General features: G+C 51.3%; 1 protein-coding gene across 3 annotated transcripts; it reads left to right on the top strand.

Annotated features, from left to right (window-relative positions):
• Window positions 1–158: 158 nt before the first annotated feature.
• On the top strand, window positions 159–27614 carry LOC104335616 (mothers against decapentaplegic homolog 7). 3 transcript variants are annotated; one of them, XM_075446701.1, is made up of 4 exons: window positions 159–755; window positions 1263–1316; window positions 6370–6441; window positions 25731–27614. In XM_075446701.1, exons 1-4 carry the CDS (start codon window positions 251–253, stop codon window positions 26267–26269), a joined length of 1170 nt encoding a protein of 389 aa, XP_075302816.1. In that variant the 5' UTR covers window positions 159–250; the 3' UTR covers window positions 26270–27614. The 3 variants fall into 3 exon arrangements, with proteins under 3 accessions (XP_075302816.1, XP_075302815.1, XP_075302818.1); XM_075446700.1 differs by having other exon boundaries at window positions 6367–6441; XM_075446703.1 differs by lacking the exon at window positions 6370–6441.
• The last annotated feature ends 328 nt before the right edge of the window (window positions 27615–27942 follow it).

Raw genomic sequence — 27942 nt, 5'->3', positions numbered from 1 at the left:
TCGTCGTTGTTTTTTTGCCGCGGGGAGAGGCGCAGCCCCACCACCCCCCCCTCCCGCGGGAGGCAGCGGGACCCCCGGCCCCAGCGCGGAGACTGGCGCATGCCACAGCCCGCCTCGGCCCCGCCGCCGCCTTCCCCCCGCCGCCGCCGCCGCCCGCCGCTGCCCGCCGCCGCGTCTCGGCTCCCGGCCCCTTCATGCGCGGCGGACGACATGGCCGTTCCGTAGCCGGGGGCCCCTCCTCTCGTCCCGCATGTTCAGGACCAAACGCTCGGTGCTCGTCCGGCGGCTCTGGCGGAGCCGTGCGCCCGGCGGCGAGGAGGCGGCGGCGGGAGGCGAACCCGGCGAGGCGGCGGCGGCCGAGGCCCGGTCGCATGTCTGCGGCGGGGGACGCGGGTGCTGCCCGGGCAAGGCGGGCCGAGGCGGGCGGGCGGCCGGGCCCGCCGAGGGGGAGCTGAAGGCGCTGACCCACGCCGTGCTGAAGCGGCTGAAGGAGCGGCAGCTGGAGGGGCTGCTCCGCGCCGTGGAGTCCCGCGGCGGGGTGCGGACCCCCTGCCTCCTCCTGCCCGCCAAGGCCGACTCCCGGCTGGGCCAGCACTGGTACCCGCTGCCGGTGCTGCTGTGCAAGGTGTTCCGCTGGCCCGACCTCCGCCACTGCTCCGAGGTGAAGCGCCTGCCTTGCTGCGAGTCCTACGGCGGGGCTCAGCCCGAGCTCGCCTGCTGCAACCCGCACCACCTCAGCCGGCTCTGCGAGCTAGGTAGGCGCCGGGGCGGCGGGGGGGGGGAACCACAACGCGGCGGGGGGGGGGGGGGTCGGCTCGGGTACCCCAGCTCAACTTCCATTTCCCACCGGGGAATCAAAAATCCCAACGCCGATCTTTGTGTTGCGGTTTTTGTGTTGTGTTATTTAGGGGAAGGGGGGGGGGTCGGCTGTTCTGTTTGGGGTCGCGCGGTGTGTTCGCCCCCCCCCCCGCTCGGGATGGGGGGGGCCGCGGCTCCGGCTCCCGGCCGGGGAGGCCCCGCTCCGGCGGCCCGGGCGGCAGATAGCAGGGAGACTGGCGCCAGACGGCCCCTTTTGTTTATCTGACAGCTAAATATCAAGGCAATCACCGCCTCGCTGCCCTGCCTCCAACCCCCAGAGCTAAGACAAACAGTTTGACTAAAAAAATGCCACTGTTATCATAAGTTCCTATCTTTTTTTTTCTTTTTCCTTTCCTCTTTCTCATGGCTCTGCCTTTATTTTCTCTCTGCTTTTCTAATTCCAGAGTCTCCCCCTCCGCCCTATTCCAGATACCCGATGGATTTTCTCAAACCAACTGGTAAGTGGACTTTTTGCAATGCAGGCTCCAGAATTTTTTTTTTAATTTTTTTTTTTTTTTAAATTTAAAAAAACCAGCCCCTTTCTCAAGGGGGGGGAAACGTCTCCTGCCTTTGGCACGCCGCGATGCGTTTCGGTTTTTGGGCTGCTTGCGTGCCTCTCCGCCTTCCGACGGAAGAACGAACGTTAGAATATCGAAGACACCTTCCACGCAGAGCAAGGTGTCGAGGCCCTGGCAGCAAACCCCATGAGGGATTGCGGGCCTTGGCCGCTCCGTTCGCTCGGAAAACCAAAGGCTCCGGCTGCAAATGGCAGCGGTGCTGCCGTTGCGCCCGGGGTGAATTTGGAGAGGTTTAGGGCGGGATGCGGCGCGGCTCTGCCCAGCATCTCCCCCATGGCCGGGGAGCCAGCAAGCCTCGACAGATGGAGGTGGTGGAAACCCTTCTCCCTTTCAAGGCAGCCTGATCCCACCTTGTCAGGTTGAAAAAATGAGGAAAGGGGGTTGGAAAGTGTGTGGGGGGGGGGTTTTCCCCCCTATTTTTTTTTTTTTAGCATCACTCTGCATGCCTGTTGCTGGTAATTGAGTGTCAGGGTGCCAGGGGAGAAGCCCATCTGAGGCTGGCACCAGCTCTCTTGCGGTCATCTGCGTAAACTCTTGGTTGGCAGCGAGCTCGCTGGGTGCGAGATAAATCGGGCTGGATGGAGGAGGAGAGGTGGGGAGACTCGTAAACCCGGGGGGAGCTCGGGGAGGAGTGGCTCCCGGCTCCCCGAGGATCAGGGGGCTCGGGTCAGGTCTGAGCGGTCGCATCCCTTGGTCGCAGCAGGCAGGAGGGGCATGGCGGTGCGGGGAGGCAAAGATAAATGTGTTTCTGAAGACCACATTTTCTTGGGGGGGGGCAAAAAAAGCATTTTTTTTTTTTTTTTAAATTGCTACGCTTCAGTTTCTCAGGGCTTAAAGGAACCTGAACTTGAGGTTGCGTGGGACACGTGGGGTCCCATCCTGCCTACTGCTCCCTTGCAGCCTGGACGGGTGTTTTCCCCCTCCAAGAAACGCTAATAACTCTTTGGATGCCTTGTGGAAATAAGCAGAGCTGTTGAACAAACAACTGGCTTGCAGAGCATGAAATATTTTGCCTCAGCATGAAAAAACAGGAGATAAAAAACTCATGAATGGATGAGGGATAACGGGTGTAAGGCTCAGCATCCCGAGCACATGCCGGGATGCAGAAGGGCTACGCCAGACTCTGAGGGTCTGCGAGGTTTTGCGGGTTTGGTTGAGGTTGGCATCTTTTCGACTGCATCCCTGCAGCGTGCTCCCCCAGATATTTCTGTTTCTGCCTTGATTGCCTTTCTTCCCACCCAACGATGATCCCAGCATGGGATGCGACAGGGTTGGGAGGTGTGGGAGAGAAGGGTTAACGCTTGCCTTCAGTCTCCTGTAAATATGTTGGGATCAATCTATATTAGCAGGGTTTAAACTTCCAATCTGCCTCTGCCAGGACCTCCTTTTCAGCTGAGCAGAGTGATATATTTATTCATTAGCAAGTGTTGACATAAGGTATCGAGATGTGTGTAAACAGAAAAGCTGCAGAACATGAATGTGCCATTTCGAAAGGAAAAGTTATTCCTATCGGCCAATAGGAAGTGATTAACGCTGCCCATCGGAAACGCCGAAACTACTGGGTTACTCACCGAAAAGTCCTCCTTTATCAAAGGAAAAAAATCCGTTTGGCAGCTGAGCTCTTGACTAGCGGGGCCACGACGGGCGTGAGTGGAACCTGGAAGTCTGTTGTTGCAGGTGGGTTTTGCAAGCTCAGGGTTTCTCAGCGTTTCCTCCATGGAGGGACCGAAGGTTTCCCGTCCCGGCATTGGTGCCGTCTCCTGCGGCGTTTTCCCAGCCGTCTGTTGAGGGTTGCTCGCCATGGGCTGGTTAGATGGGAGAAGGACAGTAGATGACGATGGGAAGGTGTGAAGCGTTTTACCTGGCTGATGCTCACCAGTCATCTTCTGCCCTGGGACCTTGGGTGGGAACGGTTCCTCCATTTAAACTTGGGCAACCGCATCTGCCAACGGAGCGGGGAACGTGCGTCCAGCAGGAAAGTTCTGCTTTTCCATCAAATGTGATGGTGATAATAACAATATTATTCTTATTGTTATTAGTATTGAAGCAAGTGCTTCATATGGACAGGCAGACGGGAATACCTGGACCAGCCTGGACTCTGGCAGTGCTCGTGGTCATAGATTTGTAGGATGCTTTGGGTAGGAAGGGACCTTTGAAGGCCATCTAGTCCAACCACCCTGCAATGAGCAGGGACATCTCCAACCAGAGCAGGTTGCTCAGAGCCCCGTCCAACCTGGCCTGGAATGTTCCCAGGGATGGGGCATTGACCACCTCTCTGGGCAACCTGGGCCAGGGCCTCCTCACCCTCAGCGTAAATAATTTCTTCCTGACATCTAGTCTGAATCTCCCCTCCTTTAGTTTAAAACCATTATGGTGGGGATTAGATTTTTTTTTTATTTTTTTTTTTGGAGATGATGGACACTGAGGTAGGCTGGCTGGAGGAAAGCAGGGATGGACAGGGAGCTGGGGGCTCTGCTGCGGGCAGTGAAATGGCACCTCAGTCGGTGTGTTGGTAGGATGGAGCTGGTGTTGGCGTACTTGCCGTAGAGTGGAAAGATCTGCCCTTGACAGCTGGGCTGCCTACGGGAAGGCTGTAGGTCCAGGCTGGCTTGCTCGTTCATCAAGGAGAGGACTTCCCCTCTTCCTTACATGGGACGGTTGCAGGGATGGGTGATGGTGGCTTGCACAGGGCCGGGCTCACCCTACAATCCTGGAGCTGTGTGGGAGCTCAGCATCCCCCATGTTCCTGCTGGAGCTGCCGCTTGCGGCTGTGTTGGAAGCAGGGTGGATGGTGATGGCCCCAAATAATTCAAGCAGATATTTTGACCCATCATTAAGTGGGACAAGGGGCTGCAAGTGGCTGTGTCCATCGTGCTCCCGGGTGGCTGGTCATGGTGGTGCTGGAGCATGAGAGTGCAGGGAACCCACTGAGATATGGCTGCAGAGCCGAATGCTCTCCTGTGGGATCAGCTTGGAGGTTTGGCAGCTTCGAAGAACTGCTCGGCACCTTGCAAGGTTGGGCTGGTGGCCACCAGGAGTAGTTGTATGTCTCCACGATGGTTTTATGTTGCGGGAAGGCAGTTTTGGGAGGAGATTCACACGCAGTAGGCTTGATCCTGCCTCTGATCCTGTGACCTCTCTGGTGCTGAAAATAAGAGCCCAGGTGCTCCCTACTAGCAAGAGCCCTTGGCAGGTCCATGGGTGGTGGGAAGAGTGCAAGGATGAAACCAGCCACGTGGAGAACAGAGAGCCCAGGAGGGTCCTGCTTTTGGGCTTATCCCATGCCTGACCATCACGCTTGGTCCGGAGTCGAGGTGCATCAGTTCTGTGGCCTCTAGAGATTTCAGAGGGTCATTAGTTGATGAAGGGAACTGGCTGTTGGGTGATGGGACATGGGAAGGGAGCTGACGGCTGTGAAGATGTCATGAAAGCACATCACCCCATTGCTAGGGTGATGCATTTTAAGCAGGGATAGGATTCTCCCCTGTCATCCTGTCCAATGTGCCAGCAGAGGACCTGGTCACGTATGATCCCTAGAGCACGACAACACGGAAAGGCCAAATTATGGCCAGTTTATCCCACGGGGACTCCTCAGGGAGCTGGAACTGGGGGCGGAGGGAGCCCAACGCAGGGCAGGGGGTCTGGCCTGCGTTCAGAAGGCGTCTGTAGCCCAAGCAGTTGAAGCCGTCTCAGGGAAAGGGCAGGGGGAATCTTCCGTCTGGCCTAGAAAGGGTTAAATAAAAGAGAAAAAGCATATTTCTTTAAAGTGTAGAAAGCCTGACGAGGCATTGCAAGAGCGTATCGTATACAGTATTTCACAAGTAAGTCCATTTCCTGCCTCCCCCATTGTTTTTGGTTTGATTAAGTATATCCTGTTAAACTGTATATTCCTGTTAGGGCTGCTTCTTTGCTCCTATCAAATGAGGTTGTGCAGACAGGAATTTCTTCTTCACTGGGATTTCGGGCACAAAATCCGGGAGAATGACTTTTATCAGTAGGGAGAAAACGGATCTCGTCTCTCCTGGTGGTGGCCCTTGCTTTGAGATACAGCCATTAGCAAAACGATGTTGTTAGGGAGCCCAAGTTTGATCAAACCCAAAGTCCCCGAGAACCTGCTGAGGACCAGAAGGTCGCGTGAACCTCATGGATCTTCTCAGGCGTGGAGTGTCCTTGAGCTTTTCTCCCCCTGTGGTAGCGACCGAGAACCTGGAGTTTGCCCGTAGGACCAGGGGATCGGTGTTGGCTCCTGGCTGTTGTCACCTGGAGCAGGCTGGGGATGGAGAGGTCCAAACCCTGAGCTCGAACCCCTCCACGCACCAGGAGCAACCTCCAGCAGGGCGGCCGATCTTAACCTTGCCCTTTGGCAGTGCATGGAGGAGTAGATCCAGTTGCCTGCCGGTCCCAGGAGGTGACACTGGGCTGTAAGATATGCCAGCAGCTGGCAGTGACAAAAATTGAGCGGGGGGGAGGAACATAAACGTCGGCCTTTTGCCACAAAAGGGCGGCGATGAGACGTTTCCCTTTTGGTTCCCGTTTTGGCGAGTTACAGGTGTTGACTAAATCAGGTGCGTAAAGCCACGATCGAAGCATTTTTGGGAGCTCGCTTCCATCAGAATGACAGTAACCTTGATCTCATTACCCGGTGACTTGGCCAGCGAGTTGGCAGCTGGTCTGTAATTTTTTGCCGGTCTATAATCAGCGTTGGCTGGTGATGAAGCACAGCACGCAGCCTTGATTGAGACGACGAGTTAGGGTGGATGCTTCTTGATGAACTACCGTCTCTGCGCGGACAATTAGTAATCGCTTCCTGCCAAACCCTGTGGAATGTGTGTTCTGCTCGCGGCGACGCTGGGAGCCTGCGAAGAGCCACCTATATACTGATTTTTTTGTTTGGTTTTTTTTTTTTTCTTCCCCTTTTCCTCCGCTCCAGCAGATTGTCCAGACTCTGTGCCTTCCTCCACTGAAACAGGGGGAACTAATTGTCTAGCCCCTGGGGGGCTTTCAGGTAAGCCATCTCTCGTTGCCTTTGATTTTGGCCATGGGTTGCATTGACCAAGGGTCCCGATGGGAGGCAAAATGATGGTGGGGAGTTGTTTGGGAGGGGGTGGGGATGCAAGTCATTGAGAAAGGCATGCTCGAAGGGGGGATTAGGTTTCGTTTCGATAGCAGCCATGTACCTCTCATGCAGAGGATGTGTTGAAATCCCAGGCGAGGTTCTCCGTCCTCAAAAGCCCGTGTTTCCTTTGAATTCCAGCCTTATGCTCCATTAATTTTTGGAGCGAGGCAGGAAGAGGCGTGTTGGGGAAGGCAGAGTGATGTTGGCCACCCGTTCGTTCGGATGCATGGATTATCGGAGCAGGTGCGGTCGTGCCTTGTAGAAGGATTTGGCGTCAAGCTCTCCTTGGCTTGGTGGTGGTGGTGGCACCTCTTGTCTCTGGGGTGAGAGCCGCGCTTGGGCTTTGCTCCTGGTAGGGTAAACCACCATGCTGCATCTCATGTGCGAGGCTCGTGGTGCCTGGGGAGGAAGGTTGACCCCATTTTTTGCAGAAGATGTTGCAGAGGGAGTTGGATTCGATGATCCTTACAGATCCCTTCCAACTTGAGATACTCTATGATTTCCCTCCTTTTCCCGTTTGCCATCTCCTTCAGCCTCCCGGTGCCATTATAGGATGGGGGTTCGGAGGGTGGTTTCCCCACCTCTCTTGGGCGTTTCGTGGAATCGTAGAATGGTTTGGCTTGGAAGTGACCTTTAAAGGTCATCTAGTCCAACTTCCAGCACCTTTTCCAAGGTGTGATGCCTCCAGCACCTCATCTCCTACTCTGGAACGGCCAACTCTGTGGCCGGGCTCTGTCTCTACCAGAATTAAAGTGTCTGAAGCTATGTACCTGCGTGTGCTCAATGATGCTTGAAGGTGCTTCGCTTTGTGGGGATGTCGCTGTGATTTATGATTTATTCATCACCCTGTAACTGGAATTTCAGAAATAGGTCGGCGGCGGCCACGTGCACGCACGCATCTGCCCCTGCCTCTCTCCAGGAATTGCGTTTGGTGTGGATGTCTTGAAGTGAGCCTTGTTTGTTTTTCTTTGGGTGTAATATATACCCTGTCTGTTATTTGAGAGGGGAGCGTATTGTTTGTTCAAAGGCCCTAATGAGAATTAATCAAACGGAGGGGAGAGGGAACAGAGAAACTTATCTCGGGGGGGGGGGGGGGGGGGTGTTGATGGAGAAGACTTTTGGGTTTTTTCTTTATTTTTTCGCTATTGGAGCCTATAGCTTTAGGGAAGAAAAAAACCAAAAAAAAAGAAAAAAAGCAAAACAACACAATAAGGATGTTGTTAGATCTTTTTTTTTTCCATTTTCCTCCTGAAATACACCCGTTGCAGAGGGGAGGAGAGAGTTGGGTTCCACAGGATACCGCATGAAATAAGCAGAGGAAATACTCGCTTTTAAAAGGGGGCTTGCTGTAAGGTTCAGCCGGTTCGATAACATCTCGTCTGGCTGCTCTGCTCCCGAAGGGAAGGCGGGAGGCGGGGGCTCGGGCTGCAGGAAATCACACGGGCTCATTCCCGCTGCCTCCTGAAGGGCTGCGGGAAGGGGAGCCCCGGCTCCTCAGTAGAGCCTCCTCCCCAAAAGAAAGCACGTTCTCCCCCCAAAATGCCTTTTTTTTTTAATTATGTTTTTATTATTTCATTAGATTGGATTTTTTATTTTTCCAGTCTTCCTTATTGAAGGTTTCCCCCCCCACCCAATGCCTGGAAACCGAACCTTTTACGATCATTAACCGCTCTTTTTTTTTCCCCTCCCCAAATGTAATTGTAGCCATTTAGTTTAATGAGGAGCTGATAGGAGAGTTGACTCAACGAAGGGATACGGTTTGCTACCCAAGCCCTGAAACAAAGCCGAATGCCTCCAGATGAAAGAGCATTTGTTTTGAATTTCTCTGATTTACTGGCATCTCCCTTCCACGCGCAGAAGTGCAGCGCTGAAAATTCCCAACTGGAGGGACCCAGTTGAGAAAGGAAAATAAACGCGTGTTGCAGCGATCCTCCAAAGCTCGCTTTCTCCGTCTTTCTTCTAAACCCCCCCCCTTGCATATTTTAGTTAGCAGAAGGGTGTATTTGAAGAGGGCTTGAGTGACTTCTTGGCAGGATATGTGGGGAGCGCTTCGGCTGGGTCTTCACCTAAGCTTGGGTAGATGGGGATTGGTGATGCCAGGTGGAGAATCCAGCATCCCTCTTCCCCTCCAGGCTGTATGCGCTGGATTTGCAGTTCCTTGATGAAAGGATGGCTTTAAGAAAAGCAAAAAACCCTCAGTTTTGGTCGATTTGGGAGCAGGAGGCTGCGGAAGACTGCGGCGGTGGGTTGCCGTAGCATCATGGGCAAGTTGCTTTGGCCACCTAGCACTGTAGGCTTTGGCCACCAAGTGATGGACGGTGGTTGCTGGTGTAGCAGTGGTGTTCCGAGTCAGTAGACCTAACGTCTGGAAGCTGGAAGGACAGGGTTTAGTAGGGCAGATGGCTCTCGGCACCGAGAATTTGGGAACGGGGCCAGCCTGAGGTTCACAGCTACTCTGGCAGGGAAACCGCAGGGTGGGCCAAGAGGACGACAGCAAGAGGAGCATGAAAAGGGAGATCGAAGCAAACGCCCTTGCAGCTCTCCGTGAGGATGCTTTGATGATGAGGAGGCTCAGGTCTGGCCACCGCCAGAGTCACGGTCTCCTTCTGGAGGCTGAAGGCAGTTTCATTGATGGATACCAGAGGCGCTGGAGGACGTGGGAGGGGGAGTGGTGTGGTTGGAGGGATGTACGGGGAGTGTTTTCCCCTTGGGATAATTATCTGAGCCGCTCTTTCCTCTCCCTCCGCTTGCTGTTCTCCTTCCTGGCCCAGGAATGCAATATTGTGTAGTCCTTCATGCTGTGCTGGTGTCCTCTTCTCATCCCACCTCCAGTGTCTCTTCCCCAGACACTCGTTCTCCAGCTGATGCCCCCCTCGCTCTCCCAAGGCGCTGGCTCGCACTTCCATGGTCTTGCCTTTAATTTATTTCCTTGTATTTTTATTTTTATCAGTGGTCACTCTGTGGGTAGGTCAGGACTCCTCGCTCATGGTGTCTTCCCACCGAGATGGTTGTGCTCAGGTATTAGCAGTCCAGAACCTTTGTATCCTCGATGTGGTTAAAGAGAGCAAAAATAACCCATTGGAGATAAAAATAATTTCCATAAATAGGAGACAGTGTGGTTTTTCCTGTATTTTCAGCTGTCTTGTTCCTAGCAGATGTGTTTGGTTATGAGTCTTCTTTCAAACAAGCAAAGCCATGCTTGGAGAGCCTGAAAGTAGCTGGCCCATGGTCCGGTGGCCTCTAATTACTGGGAGTCGAATTCCCATATGACCCATGGAGGAGCTCTGCTCCGAGGGTAGGAGTGTGAGCTGATGGTGCTTGGTGGTGTTGGTGCTGGGTGTCCATGGGATGCTGTCCACCCAGTCCCAGACGTCTCCCTCTTGACCCATGCGTGATGTAGGGCTGGTGGCTCTTGGCTGATGGAAGGTTGTGGTGCCCATGATAGGTGAGAAGGTGGCAGGACAGGTGAATGGTGCTGGGTCTGCTGGCATAGCAAAGCTCTCCAAGAAGCCCATCATGGAAGGAAAGCAAGATGCGCTGGCTTGTGTCCTTGCCACCTCCACTGCTTTTTATTTATAGGGGTATTCATAAAATACCCAACCTGAGGGTTTACCCAGATTTGAGCCCAATCCTGTTGACTTGCCCTGATTCTGGAGCTGCCCCAGGGTATCCTGGCGCCAGCAGATGTTGAGTGCCGATGCTTGGTGGGCGCTGGATCCAGGCTCCACAAGGCTGGAGGCTGGGAGACCTGCCAGGCTCTTCTGGAGCTAGCGCAGCCTCGGTTTCTCCCTCCCAACTCCTCCATACCAAAAAGATGGGCAAAGACCTCCAGAGGTTGGAGAAACATCAACATCGCTTCCTGTCCCGGCTCTCCTGGGGTTGGGACCTTGTCTGGTTCTTGGCCGAGTGACATTTCATTCCAAAATCGCAGGCAGGCTGGGAATGTTTCACTATGCCTCTGATCCCCACTGGTATCTGCTCGCTGGGGAAGAAACACCTTGTCCAAATCCGGAGCTCTTCGCCCCCCGAAGCGGCTTCCCATTGCTCCCCGCCCCATGTAAACAGGATCCCGCGCGGTTTCTCCGGCAGAGTCCTGCCTGTGGTTTCCCATTGCCCCCCCCCTCCTTTCCACTTCCCTCTCGTCCGGAGTTTATAACCTCCTGCGAAATGCCTTTTATTTACAAATTGGCATCCTATTCTAATCTGAAATTGAGACATCTTCCTGTGTAATGAGGATTGTATATTTGTCCCAGGGATAAACAATTGCTTGGGAATGTTTTTTTGAAGTCACTTATTCTTGGCTTATTTTTGAGCATATGTCCTTTTAATATATATATTTTTTTTATTAGCTTTGAGCATCGCAGGGCGTTGCACCCTTTCCTTCCCAACCTCGCTGGAGACACGACCCCCACCACCACCACCCCCCACCCGTCACTTACCTAAAACCCACCGTCCCCTCCTGGAAAGGACAAGGTTATCAGGGGTTAACGCCGAGATGACAGCACTGGAGCCTCTGGAGCGGAGCAGGCTGCCTGCCAGACTAGGAGCCTCCCGCCTCGCCTCGCACATCATCTGACCGTGGCCGGCGGGGAGGAGGGAGCCGGCGCTTGGCACCGACCCCGGGGCTCTTGGCTTGGCCGCCCGCTCCAGCTCCTTTGGCCCCATGGGGTTTTGGGTTTTTTTTTCTGTTTTGGTTTGGTTTTGGGTTTTTATTGTTGTTTTGGTTTTTTTTTTAGGGGGGATCTTGCCAAGCAGGGACCCCCCCCCCGGGATAGCCCCTGTGCTGCTGCGGGGATGCTGGGGGTATCCTCCTCCCGGCTCCTTAGCTAATTAAAATCTCCCAAAAGCTAATAGGACCAATTTAATAATTACTTTGAAGTGCTCTAGAGCCTTTCAGTCCTTTCCTAGATACTCTTCTAGGATGGATTTTAAAAAAAAATTCCGGCAGAGGTGCTCCCCCCATTAAATGCCGGGTGTTTCAATGCATCCCTGTCCAGCTCCATTAAATCCATTTTCCCGGGCGCCGCTGGAGTTTCCCAACTGAACGGTGCCTGGAGAGCAGCTGACAACAAAATCAAAGAATCAGAGACTGGTTTGGGGTGGAAGGGACCTTATAGACCATCTGGTTCCAACCATGGGCAGGGACCCCGTCCACCAGCCCAGGGTGCTCAAAGCCGCGTCCAACCTGGCCTGTGCAGGAGAAGACCCCACCACCAGCGTGGTGGGCACCATGACGGGGACCGCTGGGGTTTTCATCCCACAACCCATCGTTATTCAGGGAGGAACGAAGACAAAAAGGTGAATTTTGGAAGTTAGGTGTCAATTCAAACCACGCTCCACTCATGAAAGGTGTCCCGATGAGCGCCAGCAACTTGATCGTCGGGGACATTTAAAACCTGACAGGACAAAAACACTCGTAGAGGAGCAGCCCGGGGTTGGCAGGGATGTGGGCTGCATCGTTTCCATCCCCGCTGTCTGCCAGCGGGTATCGCTTACGCTGGAGGAACCAGTAACATTAACCACATGCATTTCCCCGCCGCCGGCGTGGAGGGGGGGATGCCTATTTCTAACCGCGACGGCCAAGACCGTAAACCTTGGCGTTGGGTTAAGACGGGGTACACCCCATTTTAGGGTGCACAGGGAAAAACGGGGCATGTGGACCCCCTGCCAGCCCCGACCGGGTGTTCAGGAGGGTGATGGGGTGGGTGATGGGTACTGGCTGGGACCTGGCGTGGGTGGGTGCCAACCCCACCGCTGTCCCCAGCCGGCTTGAATGACCCACGCTGCAGCCTGGCCGCCTGCCTACTGTCACAAAGGAGCTTCCTTTCCAGTTTATTTTCAGCCCTGAGATATTATTAAACGCTGAGGCACGGTCACTGTTCTAACCACCCTTGCTTTTTTGCCTAAATCGCTTTTTAACCCTGCTTTGGCGTGCCGAGGCGCCGGCTTGGCTCTGGTGCCGCCGGGGTACCGGCTGCATCACGGCCGCTTTTGAGGAACGGGAGGGCACGGAGGAGTGAGTGGCCTGATCCTGCGCAGAGCTGAGGTCAGGGAAGGGAGGGAGCTTGGTGTTGCGCAGGATTTCCACCCGCTGGCTTTGCATTAGCCCCTTGGTTTGGGGTTTTTTTTTTTTTTGAAGTTCTCCTTTTAAGAAAAGCAGCATCTTGGGTGTTGCTGGCTGCCTCCTTCACTGCAGTTGATTTTGGTTTCTTTTTTTAATTTGTTAATTTTTAATTTTTTAATTTTATTTTTTCTTTCCTTTTCCTTTTTTCTTTTTCTTTTTCCCTTTTTCCTTTTTCCTGTTCCCTTTTCCTTTTCGCCTCTCCTTCTCCTTCTCCTCTCCCTTCCTCTCCCTTTACTTTCTCTGGTTTATGTTATTCTACTTTCCTAATGCAAGAAAAGAGCTCTTCTGGGCCAGCATTGCAGGGATTTTCCGTCCCCATCCAGGGAGGGGTGGGGGCTCGTGTCCCCCAAGCTCCAGCCTGCCGCAGGAGCCACCCTTGGGGGGGTCTTTGCCGACGGGCTCCAGTCATCCAGTCCAAAAAGCTTTTTTCCGGGGGGTTTTGTGCTGCTGGGGGTGTGACGTGGTGTTCGCTAACAGACAGCCCTTCTCTCCCTTTTCTCTTTTATTTTCTTTTTTTTTGTTTTTCCCCTTGGTTTTTTTTCCCCCCTCCCCTCTTTTGGGTCGCCATTTAAATACATGATGATAACTTTCACCCTGTTAATTCACAGGAAACATTAGGACAAGACAGAAAATTACATCAGTCTTTTATGAGGAAAGAGCCAAGAAAAAAAAAATTCAAGAAAACATAGTTATTAGTGAAAGGAAAGAAAGTACTGGAGAAGGAGGAGGAAGAAAAGGAGAAAAAAAATCCCGTTCCATGGGCCCCGCTTTTCCAAGGGAGGCTGCTCCAGCAATTTAATTTTTATTTTTATTATGTTGAAAAATATTTGACTAGCAGGGTCACCTTAGCTTGAGCACGACGCTCCAGATTCCCGAGGAATCTTTTTTTTTTTTTTCATGCCTTTTCTCGGCTTCCTTCCCCAAACTGTGAGGCCTAGGAAGCTCTTGGCCGGGAGACTAATTTTGGTTTCGCTGCTCAGCCCTTCAATTTGGTCCCCACCCAGTGTCATTATCTTGGTTTTAACTTGCAAGGGGAAAAGAAAAAAAAAACCACTCTGTAAGAGCTGGCTCAGCCCTTCTCTACCCTTTTAACCTCGCTGCAGAAAAAACCTCCCAGCTTCGGCTTGCCAGTTGGGTTGTGCCGGCAACGCTGAAGCACCGTGGGGTGGTTGTAGGAGGTCCTGGTGATGCTCCTCCATGTATGATGGTGGGTCCCCAGCTCTGAGATCTTCCCTCATCCTCCCTCGGGGATGAAAGAAGATGCCCGGTGGAGTGGTTGCAGGAGGTCTTGGTGATGCCCCTCCACATGCGATGATGGGTACCTGGCTCTGTGGTCCTTCCTCATCCTCCCTCGGGGATGAAGATGCCTGGTGGGGTGGTTGCAGGAGGTCCTGGTGATGCTCCTCCATGTGCGATGACGGGTACCTGGCTCTGAGATCTTCCCTCATCCTCCCTCGGGGATGAAAGAAGATGCCCGATGGAGTAGGTGCAGGAGGTCGTGGTGATTCTCCTCCACGTGTGATGACGGGTACCCGGCTCTGAGGTCATTCCTCATCCTCCCTTGGGGATGAAGTAAGATGCCCGGTGGGGTGCTGGATTTTGACAAGCCATCCTTTGGGGTGAAGTCCTGGCTCCCATGGGCTTTGTTGGCTTTTTCCTTAATACCTGAGCAGGTGGAAAGGCAGATTTCTCCATTAAACAAGTAACTCGGAACCGCTCGGGGTGTTAAACCTTGTTGCAACTATGTACCGTAATAATCGAGGCTGTGGACAAGTTATATATTCCAACAAAATCTAGTCAACCTATATATATATGTATAGGTTGAATACATATATATATTTATTTTGAATGTATTCAATGTATTGAATATATTAGATGTATAATTATATAAGATATATTCAATATATAATGAATATATTCTGTATTTATGTTATATATAGGTTGAATATATTCAATATATTCATTATATATTGAATGTGTTGTATATCTATAGAATTCTTTATATATTCTATAGAATATATATCTATATATTCTGTAGAATATATGGAATATAATATATATATGTAGGTTGAATAGATCTTGTTTGTAGAGCCACCAAAACTGCATCAATAACAGCTGGCTTTGCATTGGAGAAACTCAGGTGTTGCAAAGGTGGTGAAAGTTGAAATGTCCTTTGCTTTGACAACCGGTGAAAGTTGGCTCCAGATCCGGTGATTTTTGGTGATGGAAGCCAGTGAGTTGAATTTATAGATGCGAAAAATTGCCGGGCATTGCCGGCGAGGGGGAGCTCCCTCCACGGCGGGTCATGCAAAATAATACTGGAGGGGTCGTGTGTTTGTTTGCACATTGGTGTGCAAGGGGAGGGTTTGAGTAAAAAAGCAGAGAAAATAGCAAAATAGCTGAGAAATTAGACCATGAGATGGGGTGCTACTTGCCCCCGCAGGACGGCTGCCGCTGACCCCGTGGCTAGGCTCCGGCAGCACCTTCCCGGGCAGAGCGGACGGAGTAAATAACTCCATAAAATCATCCTTCGAGCAGGAATCAAATAACAGGAGTTTTATTTGGAAAAGGAGTTGGGAGCCTGAAGTTACATCACTGCGTTTGAACTGATGAATTCATTTTCTTTGGAAGCCGGGCTGAGACTTTTTAGCTCATTATAAGGAACAAACCAATAAATCTTCATACGCAGAGGCCCGTAGTTTTCCTGTTCGCTGTCAGAGCCGAGCATGGAAAATGTATCCTGGGTGTCGAGAGCACGAAACCGGGACACACCTGAGATGGGCACCAGGGTTGTGTTCTGGAGCAGCTGGCGTGGTGCTGGGTTTGCCGAGCCCCATATACCCCCGGGCTTTTCCCCCATGAGAGGATGCTGTTGGGTCGTGGTGATGCCCAAATCCCGAAGGCTTTGTCCCCATGGGAAGATGGTGCTGGGTCTTGGTGATGCCCAAATCCCAAGGGCTTTGCCCCCATGGGAGAATGCTGTTGGGTTGTGGTGATACCCAAATCCCAAGGGCTTTGTCCCCGTGGGAGGATGCTGCTGGGTCTAGATGATCCCCAGATCCCCTGGGCTTTCCCCTCCTGGGAGGATGCTGTTTGGTCTTGGTGATGCCCAAATCCCGAGGGCTTTTGCCCCCCTGGGAGCATGCTGCTGGGTTTCGGTGATGCCACTCCGACTGTGGTGTCGTCCCCACCTGGGACACGGCTCTGCCGCTGCCACCGAAAGCGCGGTGGGATGAGCACAGGGAGCTTTTCTGGGTAATTTTTTAATCCGTGCAATGTCAACCTGCCCCGTTTTATAGCCCAGGGCAAACCTCTGCCAGCCTCCATCTGCGAAAGGGGGGTGCCAACCCCGCTGGAGTGCCGGGAGGGTTAATTACTTAATGAATGTAATATTCTCTCTAATTGCTAAACATTATTAATCCAGAGCAAAGTGAGAGGCGAGGGGAGGGGTGCGTGCGTGGCCAGACTTGCGAACTCCATCCACAACGCCGTCCGTCTGTCCGTCTGCTCCTCGCTTGCCTCCTGCCAGGGTAGGGGCCGATGCTGTCCGTCCGTCTATCCGTCGGTCCGTCCGTCCCTGGGTGGTGACCCTGCCTGTACGCGAGCATGCTTCACCGTCTGCTCTTAGGAATAGGCATGATTAGATTACGAAGGCAGACAGAAGTAATGATTAACTTTTTCAGTCTGCATGCTGTCTCCAGTCTGGCGCTGGGTGTTTTTTCCCCCCCTAAGTAGGCCCTGGCCCCACGTCGACAGGGTATTAGGTTGTAAAGAAAGCCAGGAGGAATGAAGGCGAGGGAGGGAGGGGAAAGGGGAAGGGGGGGGGGAGCCTTTTCCATCGGATCCGGGACTGGAATTTATTGGCAGGAATGCAGTAAATGCTCCAAATGCCAGCCCAGCTAAACAGTTTTCAGAATTGTTACGGGAGCGGGGCACGATGGGCGTGAAAAGAACTTTTTGTTCCGACCCAGCTTTTTTCCATGGGTTTGCATCCCGGCGAGGGATGCTGCTCTGGGAAAGGGAGCTGGGGGAGGTGGTCTTTTTTTGGGAGGGTGGAGGAAACACGTATTTACATCTATTTTCAGTCTTCGGGGAGAATTCTAGGTCGGTGCGCTGCGAGGAGACTTTTTCTTTTTTGGTATTGAGAGCGGCAGGGATGCCGTGTGTGTGCGTGGAATGCAGTTCGAGGGGGGGGGGGAAATCCTAACACACATCTGAGTATTAGGTATCCACTTGGAAATCCTAGACTGCTCTGCTTTGGTTTTTATGAAGGTCTTTACAAGGTTTTTAACGTGTAACCCACATAGCTACATGTTGTCAGGGGAGAGCTGTGGCTTTCCTGGGGGCCAGATCCCTCCCCAGGGCATCGCTGGGTACCAGGCGACCCCCCCACCCCCACCCCCTCGCAACAGCGGAGCTTTATTTTTAATTGCAAAAGCGTTTGAAGGTCTGCATCGTCTAAAATGGAGCTGGGTGGCTGGTTGTGACCCTCGGGGCTGGCTTGGCCGCCCTTTGGTGGCTTCGGCGTCAGTGATTTATCCCTGTGCCAGGAAGGTGACAGGTAGGACGCTGTCGTGGGAGCCTCTGGCACAACCCGAGCCGGGAAAGAGATTTTGGCCAAGCTCATCCTCAGGTCTGATTTGCATCGTCGTGAAGTCAGGAGGCCCTTTGCGCGCTGGTTTCTCTTTCTGGGAAGGTTTCTGGTTGAGGTCTGGGTTGGGTGTGGGTGGGGAAGAGGTGTGACTCGGAGCACGGAGGTGTTTGCTCATCTCCAGGAGCTGGGGCTGCTCCCAGCCCCGAGTCGCTCGAGGGTCACGTGGCAGTGTCTCAGGAACGCTGGCTTGGGCTTCCTGCATTTTCCAGAAGAACCTCTTGGCTGATTGTCATTAAAATGTGATTGTTCCGGGTTGCCATCAAGGCAGGAGAGGAGGTCGGAGGGTGCGTGGGGCTGCGGAGCATCTTTGCAACACCTTCTGAGCCAGCAGATCCTTCCCAAGGCATCCCCATCAGCACAGGAGAACAGTAACAGGGAAACGCACAGCAAAAATAGGATTTCGGGGGGTTTTCCACGCAGACCTCACATCTATCCGAGTGGCTCGGGGGTCTTAACCCCATGGATGTCAGCAGCACCCCTCTGGAAGGGTCTCCCCCCTTGAAGCATCCGTTCGTCCCGCCTGACTGTGCCGGCTTGGAGCTTAGGGAAGGGATTCCCATCCTACCGCTTTTTGGAAACAAGGGAAAAGTTTTCCCACACCTTTGAGGGGTGCAGAAGGAGAGGCAGATAAAGGAGGTTCTTTAAATTAAAACTTCAAAAATAATTAGACCGGCTGTATACTAAACAACAGCAGAGAGGCCCATTTACTGTAAATATTATGAATGGATTTGGCTGGCTTCTTCATCCCCGCCCTTCCTCTAAGGCTTTTCTCTGAGCTGAGTCGAAATTCGGCCTTCAGACAGCACGGTACTCTATAATTTGCATGGCTGATGAGGCCCAAAGCCTGGTACGGAGGAAACTGGAGTCAGCTGGCTCCTCTCTAACCGCCGGAGACAGGCAGACAGGCAGTTTTGGTGTGTGCCTGCGTATTTTTTTTTTTTTTATCCCTCTTGTAGCTGCAGCCTTGCTTGGCTTTTAAAGAAAATGGGCACCAAAAAAAAAGTTCTTCTCGAGTCGTTTTTAGCCATGGTAATTGATTAATCACCGTAATTAGACAGTAGCAGTGACTAATAGGACGTTTATGAATCGAATTTCTGGTTTGGTGGACTCCATGAACTCAGCAGTTTCTCTTGGGTCTTTCTTCGCCGTCCTTCGAGGCAGGGGACATGGGAGAGCTGGGCTTCCTTCACACGTAGATATTGATCACCCGATATTTTTCAGGCTTGGACATCCCTCCTGGACCAGCATTGGCGTTTGTTTGCCACGCCGGTGCCTGCTCTTGAGGCTTTCTTGGTCTGCAGCAACATGCTTGCAGGGACCCTTTCTCAAGTTGTTTTCTTGCTTTTGTGTCCCATCCCTGGATTAACCCTCAAAGGTCAGGGTTGGGTTCCTGGTTGGGTTGACTCAGGTTGCCACCAAGCTGGGGTGGGAACCTTAGGGGATGTCCTCAGGGATCAGTCGTCTCTAGCCACCGTCTAACCTGACCTTGTTCTTGTCCTGGTTTCACAAGAGGGTTTCCCAGGCATGGGGAAGGTGATGGAAGTTCTTGGTTGGGTCACCAGGGGACCGAGCAGAGCACTTCCAAGCTCATAGGTAGCCACAAACATGAGTCTGAATCAAAGCCCTAGTTACAAATACCGGGAAATCCTAGGCTCCTTCCTCTGATGGCTTCTGCTAAATTGTATCCTCTGTGTCCCCGTCAGATTTGCAAAGTTTCCAATCCGTCGGCAACATTTCAGCTTCTGGATACCGGCCCTTAGAAAATTTCAGCAAACTGAAGTCTTGCGGGGAAACGCAGGTGGACATTGATTTTCATGCAAGGTTGACTTACTTTGCTAGGAGCAAGGAGCCGTTTAAGCGATTGGGTGGACAACTTGTTGATAAATTAAAGAAATCATCTTAAGGCTCTTTAGCCTGCCTGACTGTGGAGTAATGAGCTGCCTAATTAGACATAGACACAAATTTATGGTCTGGCCTGTCAATCCGCGGATTAAGGACTCGGTAAGTACCTACTGACACGATGGGCTGTAATGGCTCCTGAAGCGATGTTATGGTCTATCGTGTCAATAATCCACAGCTTAAGGGCTCCCTGAGTCCGTGTTGACGTGACCGACTGTCCCAGCTCTTTGGGGGCTCTTGTGTTGGTGCGGTGGAGGGACCCCACGGGCCACCTTGGGCGGTGGCATCCCTGCAGTAGGTAAGAGTTTGTTTTCTCTGCAGACAACGGGAGCTCAGCACGTGACCATCCTCTAAATTAGCCTTTCAGAAATCATCCCAGCCATCAAAAGCAGGAGAGGGGGGGCGGTGAGGAAGCTGAAGCTGTCTAGCCCTTATGTGCAGGGAGATATAAAAGGTTCGGGGCAAATATTGGGTGGTGTCTCCAGGCTGCCCACAAGCTCCATTAAAGGCACAAAGACCCTTTTCTGCAGCAGGATATATCCTTTATTTTTGATTTTTTTTTTCCCTTTGCTTTTTGCAAAGCATACGTGGAAGTACGGCTTTGAAGGATTTTTCTAGGGGTTATTTGTGTTTGTTCCCCTGCCCGAGTAGCCTGTAAATTATCCAAGAGACTAGAAAGGAAGTAAAATTTCCCTTTTTGGTGCCCATTTTTCATTGCTTTGATGAGCTGTATGGTTGCACGTCATGCTTGATGTTCTCCTCACCTTGACGTAATGCCTGTTTGCTTCTCGAGGAAGCGTTCAGGGGTGTGTTTGTCCTGAGATCCTGCAAAACCAGCACTTGCCGGTAACACGAGGGGCAAAACGGCAACTGGGGTACCTTGAGCTGCCCTGAGAACCTTCAAGAAGAGCATGCAAGACCCCTTAAAAAGCTCCAGGGTTCGTGTCTCCCATCTCTTTCATCTCGACAAGCAGGAGAAGATGGGGGGCACGGCTCTGCCCCGGGCTCGCAAATGCTGCTTAAGGTCAACCGAGAGAGATTACCGGGTGCGAGACGCGCTGAGCTTGGTCTCAGCCTTGGCCGGGACCAGACGACACGTTGTGCTGACACCAGGCCAGCCAATTTTTTTTAAGCACAGATGCCCTCCACGTGTGCTGACTGATAAAGGAGGAAGGGCCATAGGTTCATCTGCTCATCGGCAGTGCCTACATCGCTTGTTTTCCAGCAGAAAGCTGTTTTGGGGGAAGCCAGGCAAGGATCTCACCATGCCTCCAGGTCTCCTTGCTGCCCCAGGAGCTCACATCTGGGTCCTGGTCCTTCTGGGGAAGGTTCATAAGACCAATCTACTTTTGCTGCTATGATTTCTTGGTGGACATCTACATTAATTCATCTGTTGCCTTTACCCATTTGTGTTGGGTTATTGGTCATGTGTGCAGTGTCACCTCTGCAGGTGGCCCAGGTGAAGGTACCACAACACCTGAGCAACCTGATCTGGTTGAAGACGTCCCTGCTCGTTGCAGGGGGGTTGGACTAGATGGCCTTCAAAGGTCCCTTCCAACTCAAACCATTCTGTGAAAATGAGAAGACTTTTGTTAGGGGTTCAGGGTAGATGATGCCATGGCGAGTCTTGCGTCAGGGTCAGTGTTTGGTGGGACATCCAGCCCCAGGGATCACAGAGGAACGAGGGAGTGGAGAGGGTGTGAGGGTGAGAAGTTTAGGAAGACCACGAGAAGATGCTTTGGGTCAAAAGTGCTCTTAAAAAAAATTCTATAACTATATATATAATAGTATAAATACATAGTTGGAAACACTTCTACAGTTGGATAATGTAATTTGCCTCTAATCCTGATATCACCGAGAAAAGGTCCAACTACAGGCATTTAAAAACCTAATCAGGAATGCAGTTGTATTCCCATGTTCAGCCACGAGTTGTTATTATTGCAGATATCGGTGAGAGTTTAGATAGCTCTTGACTTGATCAGATGGGAGTAGTCCCAGCGGGTGAGATAGCTCAGTGTGTGCTAAACTTGTTGTTTTCTTTAGAGGTCGGTTGATTACAGGAAAACCTTTAGCTATGTCAAAACAAAAGATCCCCAGCCCACCTCCCCTCTACGTTCATGAACTTGGCGCCGGGACAAGGCTGAGATCCAAAAGCCAGTCAGAAGCTGCGTTGGGTTTTTGTTGTTTGTTTTTTTGTTTTTTATTAAATTCAGTTTTGCGGAGATGTTTCGGTTCTTCCTGAACGAAAAAAGAACTTTTTCTTCCCAAACTCCTAATAAAACTGCCAGAGCTTGGAAAGAAAATATACAGATGACATGGTTTCATCATCTTAAAAGCGGTCATGTGTCAAGGAGAAAAGCCACACCAGAAATGTTCTGCCTCTTCCAAGCAATGCGAGATGTGAGTCCTCCTGCCACAGCTTGGGAGAACCAAGTGTGGGGCCGTTACTGATAAATTTGGGTGTTTCCATGGTGTGAATCTCCCAGATCCATCTTCATCTGGACCTTCTTGGTTTCAGCAGCTTTTAATTTTGAGGGGTTATTGCTCCGGTGTCCCATCCTCCAGGATTTCTGTATGGATGTGGCATTTTCTGCAGCATCCCTCCCCGGAGCAGGAGATTGCCCCAAGCCCACGAGCAGCATGTGCACACCCGAAGCTAGAGAAATCCTGGCTGCGGTCTTCTATTATTGAGCAATTTTGGGCAGGACTCGATGTTTGTGAGGTTCAAAGCAGGTGGTGGGAAACCTCGCAGCCTCTCATGCTGGTCGGTGTGTTGGGAAGCAGCTGGGATGATGCTTTTCTGGAGGACACTCCTTCTTCTCCAAGGGACGTGCCGGTAAAAGTCAGGGCAGCCCTTCAGGAGGGTGTAAAAAATAGGGAAAAAAGTTCAGTTTCTCAATGGGAAGGCGATGTTGAATCGTGTGGTTGTGCTCAGGCATCGCCATCTTCATCACCATCCACACCAAAGTTCCAAAAGATGTTACCCCGAAGACTTTGGGGTATCAAACTATTGCCTTAATTTCCCCCTCTTCATGCAGAAACGTGCTCTGCTTCGGATGGCCATGCTCCATAGACCCAGCTATAACTGATCAATACGATCAATTCTTGAAATTCCTGAGGGCACTCGCTTTATTTTCCGTTATTTATATTATTTATTTTTCACAATGAGCTCGCACTATGCACGAGGGGGAGCCTGGCAGAGCCCCTAGGCAGGCTGCAATGGAAAATAATAATAATAATAAACCAATGACAGCAGCAAATGGAGGGATGCTTAATAACGGAATAACAGCGCGGATATTTATAGTGTTCAACATTATCATTGTTTGCTGGAATATGGGAATGCTCCCAGTTTGCTGGGAGTTTTCCAGGCATTTAGAAAGGGATGTGTTTGCTCCGAGGAGCTCATAAAAAAATGATGCTTTTAACTCAAAAAAAGAATCCCAACGCGTCGCTCGGCCGTTCCTGGGCTGTCGCCCGTGAGGACATGTTGAGGGGGTGATGTGACTGTGAATTTCCCAGGATCTGGGTTTTTGCCTGAGTTTGCAGCAGGCGGCGATGGGTGTTGGATGGCGGGTCCGGCTGAACCTGGCGGGGCATTTTTGGGGCAAAATCCATCTATTTGCTTCATTTGCCCCAGACCCATGAGCATTGCCACCAAAAAAGCCTTTTGGGAGGTGGGAGGGAAGCCTCCATCCCCGTAGGAAGCATCTCTGCCTCTTTTTTTCCTCCTTTCCTGCAACCTCCTCTCCTTCCTCCATTGCCCAAGCGATGCCACCGTCTCTTCCCGGCCCTTTTCCCGGCGGATGCCAGAATCGGCGAGGCGGGTGGGAGCGGGGAAGGCTCCGCCGGGGTCCCGCCGACCGTGAAAAGCGGCTTTGGTGGCGGCTGGCAGGGAGGCCTGAGACTGTTTATCTGAGCTCAAGCCATGTATTCTCATGGCTTTTTGACTAGACGTCCAGTCAACAGCCGAATCCCGCAAACGGAAGAGGCTCTGGCGTATTTCTACTGTGTGCTGGCATTGACTCCTTAAAAAACAAAACAACAAACCCAAAACATCCCCGGATTACCTAAGACTTGTCCTTGAGGTCTGGTCACCCCATGTCATTGAAAAACCTATTGCGATTCATTCATGAACTTCCAGCCCTCCATAAAGGTCTGTTCATTCATAGCCAAGGAAGTTTTTGTGGTTGGTTCTTTTTTTTTTAAGGTGTTGTTTTGTTTTTTTTTTTTAATGCGCTGGCAATTAAATAACTCTTTGTAAGCGGCAATGAGCTGCTTGTTAAGTGGTCTTCACTAACGCAAGCACAAATATCAGGTGAAAAAGTCTTTCCCCCCCCCCCCCCCCGTCTCCTCCTGAAGGGGATGCTTTGATGTTCAAATAAATAAAAACCTATAGGAATTGCCGTGGGGCTCAATGGCTGTTGCTCCAGAATTCCCTCAGCTGCTGTAAAACAAACCCCGAGAAGCTCTGAGCATTGCTGGGCAGGCGTCGGGGAGGGGGGCGATGGGCGGTTGAGATGGGGACGGATTCAGGAGCATCCCCCCCCCGAAATTCTTGGATCCAGGAGCATCATCCCCCTGGATCCAGGAGCACACCCCCCCCCAAATTCTTGGATCCAAGAGCATCATCCCCCTGGATGCAGGAGCATCCCTTCCCCCTCCCCCCAAATTCCTGGATCTAGGAGCATCGTCACCCTGGATTCAGGAGCATATCCCCCCCCCCCCAAATTCCTGGATCCAAGAGCATCATCCCCCCCTGGATCCAGGAACACCCTCCACCCCCTCCCCCCAAATTCCTCTGTCTCCTGGGCGGGTGGGGGAATCGCCATCCGGGGGGTGGTTGTTGCCCCTCTGGGTGCACCCTTGGGTGGGGGGGCACCCCATTTGGGTTTGGGGCGTAGGAACCCAAGCCGCCCACCCCGCCTCCCCCTCGATCCCTCACACGGCGCCAGGTTTCAGGCGGGATCAAAAGTTATCCGCCACAAATTCTTGGGAGGCACCAAAAAAAGGGAGGTGGAAGGACAAAGCGGGGCACGCCTTGACGGGTGCTCTCCCAGGGAGCACCCCCCCCGCTGCCAGAACCCCCACCCCCGGCAGCGAGGGGTCCCTATTTTGGGGCTTAATGCAATCGGGCTCATTTTTAGTAGCTGCCTCCAGCGACTGGAGAAATATTTTCCTCGCTGGCATAGAAATGAGGAAATTAAAAGTGTGTGGCTGGGCTTTTTTTTTCTCTTAAAAGCACAGTGCAGGGCTTGAAGCTCTGAAACAGGAGGAAAAAAGCCTGCATGGGGGCTTATTAATAACAAAAATATATTGAAAACAGGGCAGCCAGCATGCTGCTGCTGTTGCTCGTGCTAGGGGAGTTTGGGGGGGGGGCTGCTAAGGTGGCTTTGAGACGCTGGGTCATCCATCATCCCCAGCCCTGGAGCTGCTCCCGTGGTGCAGGGGATTCTTTTGGTAGCACTCACTCGTATTTCCAGCTTGATTTTATTTTATTTTTTAAAAATATATTATTATTTTTTAAATACAATTATAGAGGTGAATAGTTCCCAGGTCTTAACATGCCTGCCGAGGCTGGGAGGAATTACCCGGTGAGCAGCGCCAGGCTGCTAGGGATTTTTCTTATTTTCTTCTTCACATTGCTCAGCCCGCCCCGTGCTTTTTCCTCCTACGTCGTATCCTCACTGCCCACACAGGATAGCTACGGGCAAGGGAGTAGAAAGAACAGCTACAAGAACGAATTTCTGGGGGTTTTTTTAGGTTTTTTAGGCCATTTTTGTTAACAAGCGTGAGATTTCTGGTCCTAACCCTGCCACCATCTGATGGCCCTTCACATGGGTCTGGGCTTCATCCACCATCTCCATCCTCTCCATCACCCAGGCTCTGGGAAAAACCCCGGGAACTAGAGCAGGCGAGTCCTTGTCCCCTCCGATCCCGTGGCGTGACATTCAATGTTGCTTTTCTTAGCAGCACCTCATGTTTTTTTCAGTGTCTGTACACAGTCGATAGTTTATTTATGGATATGGAGATAGTTATTTATGGATATGGAGATAGTTATTTATGGTAATGGATCAGTCGTCTCGTGGGTGCAAATAAGAGATTTTGGGGTGTTTGGTCTGGCTGGATGCAGCTGGCTGGAGCATCTCATCCATCCTGTTGGCACTGAAGGTGGTCTTAGTGATGGTTTGGGTGAGAGATGGCTGCTTGTGGGTCTCAAGCCACTTCTGAAGGTGGACCTGGTGATTTAGGACCCATAACTCCAACCAGAGCTTGGCACTGAAGCAGCGCGGGAGTCCCCCAAACCTGGGTCGACTTTAGTGGTCTTAGTAGTGGCCTTAACACATGGCTTTTGGAAACGGTGGATGTACTATGGGTGGTGGTGTGTGTGCGTGGAGAGCATCGTGAAGACATGGGCAGGCAAGGATGTGCCAGCATTGCGTCTCTTGGGTCCTGTTACCCCCACGGTGCTCAATTTCTTCTTTTTTTTCTCCTGTTGTGTAGATTCCCAAGTTCTTCAGGAGCCGGGGGATCGGTCACACTGGTGCGTGGTGGCATACTGGGAAGAGAAAACGCGCGTGGGTCGGCTGTACTCTGTCCAAGAGCCCTCCCTGGATATCTTCTATGATCTACCTCAGGGGAATGGTTTCTGCCTCGGACAGCTCAACTCGGACAACAAAAGCCAACTGGTGCAGAAGGTCCGCAGCAAGATCGGCTACGGCATCCAGCTCACCAAGGAAGTGGACGGAGTGTGGGTGTACAACCGCAGCAGTTACCCCATCTTCATCAAGTCGGCCACACTGGACAACCCCGACTCCAGGACGTTGCTGGTTCACAAAGTGTTCCCGGGTTTTTCCATCAAGGCTTTTGACTACGAGAAGGCGTACAGCTTGCAGAGACCCAACGACCATGAGTTCATGCAGCAACCATGGACCGGATTTACTGTTCAGATCAGCTTTGTGAAAGGCTGGGGCCAGTGCTACACGAGACAGTTTATCAGCAGTTGCCCGTGCTGGTTGGAGGTTATTTTTAATAACCGATGACTCGAGACAGAGTGGACTCATGACATTTATACTACTTTGCTGCTATTCTTTCCTTCTGAGTGCTTGCTTTTCATGCAAACTTTTTGTTTTTTGTTTTGTTTTGGTTTGTTTGTTTGTTTCCCCCCCCCCTTCCCCTCTGTTTTGAGAAATAGCTTATGGAAAGATTTTCTTTGCCTTGGGTATTTTGATAAATAGATCTATTTTTTAAAAGTGTGAATGACCAATAACTCAGAAGGGCGAGAGAAGGGTGCGGGGGGGATGGATCGCATACGGTAATTATTTTCATGCCTCTGAAAGGATTATCCTGTGTGATCAGCGGATCCGGAAGCCACTTGCCATGTGTTACAGCTCCTTCTCTTGGATAAAAACAACCAGATACCTGTATTTTTTACGCACCACCTTCCCCTTGCCGCCAGCTGTCCCCGGTGACGGTGACACTGAGGACCCTCTTCCCCAGCAGTGCTAACCCCACGTTGCCGCCAAAGGATGGTGCAAAACCTTCCCAACCAGGTCTTGACCCACCCTTTTCATTTGTATTTTCTTTTTTTTCTTTTTTTTTTTTTCTTGTTGCTGGGTTCACGTCTTGTCACTGTGTTCATCCTTCCACTGCTTTTTCTTTTTTTTTTTTATGGTCGTGGATTGATGCAAGGGGAGAAAACAACAGTGGAGAAACCTCCTGCGTTGGCCCATGCTTTACAATTCGAGCGGAGACGTGAAGTGACGGAAGCTTAAGCCTAAAAAAAAAAACAACCCAAACTAAACCAAACCAACAAAACAAATGAAAAACAAATGGGAAAATGAAAGAAAAAGTGTTCACGATAGTTGGTCTGTTGTAACCTGGCTTTGCTCAGGTTATCCCGGTACCATCCTATCTGGAAATGCAGTTGTGCTTTCATTTCTTCTTGAATTCATACACAAGTATGATACTTTTACACTGTTCTTAGCTCAATGAGCATGTTTAGACCTTAACATAAGCTATTTTTCTAAATATAAAGGTTAAATGAACAGGAGAGCATTCTCATTGGAACTTTAGCATTGTAGTGCTTTGGAAATAAAACACACAGAGAAAAGGACTCCTTAAAAAACCCCTGAGATTTATTCAAGAAAAAAAATGTATTTTATGTTATATATAAATATATTATTACTTGTAAATACAAAGACGTTTTATAAGCACCATTATTTATGTATTGTGCAATGTGTATAAATGAGAAAAAAAAATGAGAAAGATGCACTTTGCTTTAATATAAATGCAAATAACAAATGCCAAATTAAAAAAAATAAAAAAGAACACGAGATTGGTGTTTTTTTCTATGGGTGTTATCATCCAGATGAATGTTTTTTCTAAAGGAGTTTATGTTCCATTAAAAAATAAAAACGTACACTTGATCCCAGGCTGTGCCGAGTGGCTTTTTCAGTGGTGGGGATGAGGCAGGTAGGAGAGATGCTGCTCTAAGGGGGTATGGCATGGGGACGGCGGTGGGGACACCCACCCCAGCCCCGTGTGGGACTGCTCTGGCACAGGTAGCCAGGATTTTTCCTATCCTTCGCCCTTTGTCTCCTATGCCTCTGGAAATCAAGGTTATTCTTCCTTTTGTCCCACTCACCCTGCCTTCAGATGTTCGCTGCTCACTGTGTCACATCCCGCTTGCACATGTCCTCTGCCAGGGAGGAGG

This window comes from Opisthocomus hoazin, chromosome W, assembly GCF_030867145.1.
Source record: "Opisthocomus hoazin isolate bOpiHoa1 chromosome W, bOpiHoa1.hap1, whole genome shotgun sequence".
In the NCBI taxonomy this organism is placed as follows: domain Eukaryota; kingdom Metazoa; phylum Chordata; class Aves; order Opisthocomiformes; family Opisthocomidae; genus Opisthocomus; species Opisthocomus hoazin.
This window is presented reverse-complemented; position numbering and strand designations above follow the sequence as displayed.